The following is a 5,226-nucleotide window of genomic DNA, read 5'->3' as shown; positions in this document are numbered from 1 at the left end:
GCTGACTATCTTCCGTACCTAAAGTGCGGGAATTTCAATGGGCACAATCGGGCAGAATCTGACAATTATGCCGCTGCATTACTACCAATCCCCCGTCAGAAAATAAATAAAGACAAAAATGTACAAAGTTTATTCTGCGTCTACATTTGCCGCGGATGGAACTATCTATACCTGGCAATCATCAATTTAGATTAATTTTCTTTTTGTAACGAAATTTACCTTTGAATGATTCAGCAAAAATTATATGGCGGAAATGCTTATTGATAAGTAGGAGTGGCAGGGTTCTAGTTCTACGGGGATTTTAATATCATTCCCCGATGCAGTTGACAGCTGTGCTGATAGAAGCTTAAAAAAGTCTCGTACTGCTCCTGAGTGGTCAAACAGTACGGATGTATGTTGTCGTGTATGGGTAATTAGGCGATAAATGAGCTCGATAAAGGTTTGGCAATACCGACCACTAAATTTGGTGAGGATTACAAAGTCTGGCGGCGGGAATTGGTGACAGGTGTATAGTGCTGACAATTTTCCCTACACATGAGCGTTAATAAGAATGCAAGCAATGGGACCAGGGTAACCGATTGTCCGTAAAAGACTGATAATCTTCGGTACAAAAAGAACGGGTATATAAATGTCAGATAGCCGCGATTGGACGACAAGTGCGCTGATTAAAAGAGCGGCCAATTTCCCCTACTTAAAGTACGACGATTGGAACTGCATTCAATGGGCTGCCGGGGACAGGAATGCGGGGAAAGAGGTTGAAAATTCCCGTACAAAAAGCGCGTAGATTGGTATCGCTGTCAATGGGTAGCAGACCACAGGTGTGCCGGGAAAACTGTTGACATATTCCGTACCAAGAGCACCTCCAGGTTTGTTTGTACCGTGCTCCATTCGTATTCCGGGTTTGACCTATTGAGAAATAGGATTCTAACAGAGCAAATTCAAGATCGTAATTTTGTCCAATTTTAATGTAAATGGTAAGTGAATGGATGAAATTATGAAATTTACCCATATTTTGACTTCGTTCTCTGATCCCAGGGTGAAAAAATGGTTGGCCGAATAACGTCACTGATTAGACTGCCTTTGAAAAAAGCAAGCCAAAGATAGAAGAATGAATAAGATAAATCGCTAGCAGACATGAAGTAAACTTAATGCACCAACAGTTACTTTCAATTTTTCCTTTACGCTTTCATCACACCCTTCAGGGTACTATTTTCATAACCTCTGATATCATTGCATTTCGTTTCATCAATACCCTGTTATGATTAACTCACTCCTTTTTGCCATTTTACATGTACCCAGATTTTATATTCGACAAATTCACTACTATGATACACACAATTTACACTTGACCAGAGCAAATTGAATGATTGTGTTTCACACCTTGGGCGTATTTAGGTTACAGTGACCGGCAGATCGAGTACGGGATCGATAGATCGAGCGGAAAATCGATCAATCTAGCAGGGACTACCCAGCCCACGTCCGCCTGAGCCTACTTCTTAGAACAAATAATCACAAAGCAGCTCGTGTTTGAGGGTCCGACGAGACAGATTATGGGTAAAGTTTTGACCAATCGCCTCCATGGTCGCGCTTACGTGATGAGAAGTTAGTGCTATAGCAACAACAAAAGAAAAACAGAACGTTCTATCTTCCGTACGCAATTTATTCGGTGCGCAACACTTGCCCATACCGAGTGCTCTTCTTTGTCGTTGAAATCATTTTCATGGAAGGTTTTGATATGATCATCCCAGTGTTCATCTTATCATTGTCATAGTGTATTTCTCAATATTGTGAGTAGAATGGCTAGCGCTTATGATCAATTAATCGATTTCATGGAATCCGGAGATGCTCTCCTGAACATCAAGACGCTCACAAGTAAATGTTTGGTCAAGAATTCGATATACGTTGTACTTTTGACAAAACATTCCGATTATAACTCAGAAACTGCTTTATTTGTGGAATAGTGTGATCGACTGCATAAAACTGAGAAAATTATATCACTTGGTCTTAATTTCTGACGACACCTGAGTTTGTAGTTATCATAAATTCAAAACGATTCAAAGTGGTGTAGCGTTACACTGGAACAAACTGAAAGTCGCTAGTTTTCGTGGCTTGCTCTCAAAAAATAAGTTTTAAACATCAATTTATGTATGAATTATTTTGGTCATTTGTGAACTTTGCATTTTATTTCATATAGAAAAAGTTGTGTGAATCTTACGAGGATATCGGAAATGAGTTTAGACTACAGCATATTGGCAAACTGTGATATTGATCTGAACATTATAACAAAAAGGTCAAATTGAGTGGCTGTTTCTTTGATCTACTGAAATTTGTGTTTTTACGCTTACAGTCTGGTGACGTAGTCTACAAATGTCAGCTGAAGGTGAAGTCAAAGCATGGGTTGTCACGTTCTTGGCAGAAAAGGTTCATCGAACTGCGCTTTCCAACGGACTTACGTATTGCTAAGAATGTAAGAATCGATACAACTTTCAGTGTTTATTATATCTGTAGAGACTTACAAAGAAAACCTGTTTGGTGAAATCGTTGACCGTTTTTCGGCAATGATGTTTTACAAAGAAGTATTTACATGAACAGAAGAAAAAAGTGCATAGAGTTTAGATGAGATCGATTTGCACGAAGTTCACAACGCATTTAAAATAAGCTACATGTTGGAAGTACAAATCTGTCTGTAACCTTAGTTTATCCACCTCTTGCTCGATGTAACGGTTCACCTCTTAATGTCTTTTTGCCGGAGTTACCTGAGGGTTGTTGGTGGCAGTTTTATTTGGCGTTGTCTCGCCGATTACAAACGATTCCGGCGCAAAGCCAAACTTACTGTGAACGTAATGAATCCACTGGCAGACATAAGCAAAGAAAATTAACAATTATTGCTATCTATTATGTTTTCGTATTGTTTTTACGGTTACATAGAATATATTTTGGTCTAGTTTCGACTTTTACTTTCTTTAACTTTTCCTTCTTACCGAATTGATCAAGTGAAATGGATCTCTCCCCTCCCCCTCTCATATTAGGTTTTCTACTCAAAATAAACTTGATTTGTTGATTATGATTTGTTGTTCGCTGCCTAATTGTCATAGTATTTTCAGGAAACCGTGGGCAATGCGGCTAAATACAGCTTTGTAAACTACAGAGAGATCAAGATTAAACCGCATCCAACAAACCGGGGCTACAGGAAGAAATTTTTGAAAATCACCTTGGTTTCTGTGTTTTCCGATATGGTAAAAATAGAAGTTTAGCGGTATTATTAACGTAAAATATTTCCCCGCAAAGGTTATCAAATTGGTGTGTTTCACCATTTTTGGAAAACCCAAAGAACGACAAAATATTTTCGATGTTGCAAAATCTGTTCTTTCGGGTGGCAGTTTACGAAACTTAATACTGTAATAAGTTCATATCTTTAAACACATCACTGTGCATGAATCCTTCTCCTATTACAAAAGTCACATTGCAGGGAGTGTAAATATGGTTCGTTAAGGATGTTATTAATCTTACTCTCTCATCGAAACAAAAACACACTATCACGATTTATGTACTCTGCTGTTTTCACAGCATATAAAGATTCAGTGTAACACCGTAAATCAATACAGGGACCTCGGCAAAATCCTGCCAGCCATGGTGGATATGGGTACCTACGAACGGCTGCAAAATCAACGCGTACTAGAAAATCTGGCGGCAGAGGCTGCTGTACGTGATTACGAGGAAGAAATCTACCAGTCAATTCCTTTGGAACTTTCAAGTGTAGAAGGTTCAGAGTCCGAGGATGACGCATCGCCTCAGGAAGTAAACGAAATTAATCCATCGCCTGAGATTAGAGCCTTTTCTGGTAAAGAGAATTATTTTGCAATTGTTTTTAAGTAAACATTCTGACTCAAACCTGAAATGACCCCATTGACATGTAAACAAGGGACTGAAAACACAAGGAAAGAAGGAAAATTGGTGGTGCTACTTTTGCGTGGCGAGATACGATTACTTCACATAATATTTTCTTGTTGGCATTTTTATTGTTTTACATATTGTCAACTCAAGTTTGTAAACATTTATTGAACCATTAACTGTACAACACCTCTCCTAATCGTCAACCGATAGCTAAGCTTATCACTTAATGAAGATAAATGCAGTGTTGCTGCAATGAGACAGATTTCTTACAGTAACAAAAGTAGAAGCATTCTAAATTGAGTTCTTGTCTTTCTTTATCAGGTAGTTCATCAGCGCAAGATGACAAAGGAGAGGAAGAGGAAGGAGATCAACCAGAAACTCTCGATGGTAGGTCCTGTTGACTGACTTTTCAAATCGACTCGAAAGAATATTTTCCATCACTCATGTGTGTTGTATATAAGGTTGTATGTGTGCAGTGGCTAAGACGTTCATCTCCAAAAACTCTTCGAATGTCTTAAATCCTTATTTAATTTTCTTCTTTACAATATAGTCAGCGATTACGAAGATGATGAGGATGAGGATGGCGATGAGCCAAAGGAAGAACTCAATGATATTGAGGCAGCATTTAAACGCACAGAAACAGAAATTTGTGATGTTGAAGATTCGTTTAAATATATTGAAACTGAATTTGATGACGTTGGAGTGCCATGTGCTGACATGGCTGAAAAAATTCAATGAAGTAGCTCTTGAAGAACTTGCAGCGTTTGGGAAGATGGATAAGGTACAATTCAAAGGTCATCCTTTGGATTTCGATTCAGCTCGTTCAAGGTCAGAGTTGGATGTTCAGGACAATGTGGAGAACGATGTGTCACGTGACGTGGTGTGTGGCAATGCTTGGTTCAGTAGAATGATGGCTGCTGTCTGTCAAATTGTTCAGGCGATGTAAGTATACTTTAGTGAGGATATTAGGTATTCTATAAAATGAAATTAAACTAACTGATGCCAAGAAAGCATAGCTATGCCTATATGCATCGGAATGAAAATGTTTGATATTAAAACGACTTCTCTGATGACAATAATGTAAGACGTAGAATACAACATGTCTCAAAAGTCGCCAAAAAGATACTACCATGATATGATGAAATTACATAATGATATACTGCAGTGCTTGAATACCGTTATTACAAATTGGCAAAATGAGACACTTAAAAGCGTGAAAATCCAAAATATGGAAAAAAGGTGAATGAGAATTTCAAGGATATTTTAAAAGGAGACAAGAGCGACTTTCAAAGAAAAAAGATCGACAAAGATCCTCTTATCCGTATTGGCGTG

The 5,226-nt window shown here is 38.3% G+C and overlaps 1 protein-coding gene across 1 annotated transcript; it reads left to right on the top strand.

The window, feature by feature from the left end:
- The first annotated feature begins 3,630 nt into the window (after positions 1–3,630).
- On the top strand, positions 3,631–4,632 carry LOC139144532 (acidic leucine-rich nuclear phosphoprotein 32 family member B-like). The gene is made up of 3 exons (XM_070715230.1): positions 3,631–3,841; positions 4,216–4,281; positions 4,445–4,632. Exons 1-3 carry the CDS (start codon positions 3,631–3,633, stop codon positions 4,630–4,632), a joined length of 465 nt encoding a protein of 154 aa, XP_070571331.1.
- Positions 4,633–5,226: the final 594 nt, after the last annotated feature.

This window comes from Ptychodera flava, chromosome 11 (genome assembly GCF_041260155.1).
Source record: "Ptychodera flava strain L36383 chromosome 11, AS_Pfla_20210202, whole genome shotgun sequence".
Lineage (NCBI taxonomy): Eukaryota > Metazoa > Hemichordata > Enteropneusta > Ptychoderidae > Ptychodera > Ptychodera flava.
Note: the sequence above shows the minus strand (reverse complement) of the source record. Positions and strands in the feature narration are given on the sequence as shown.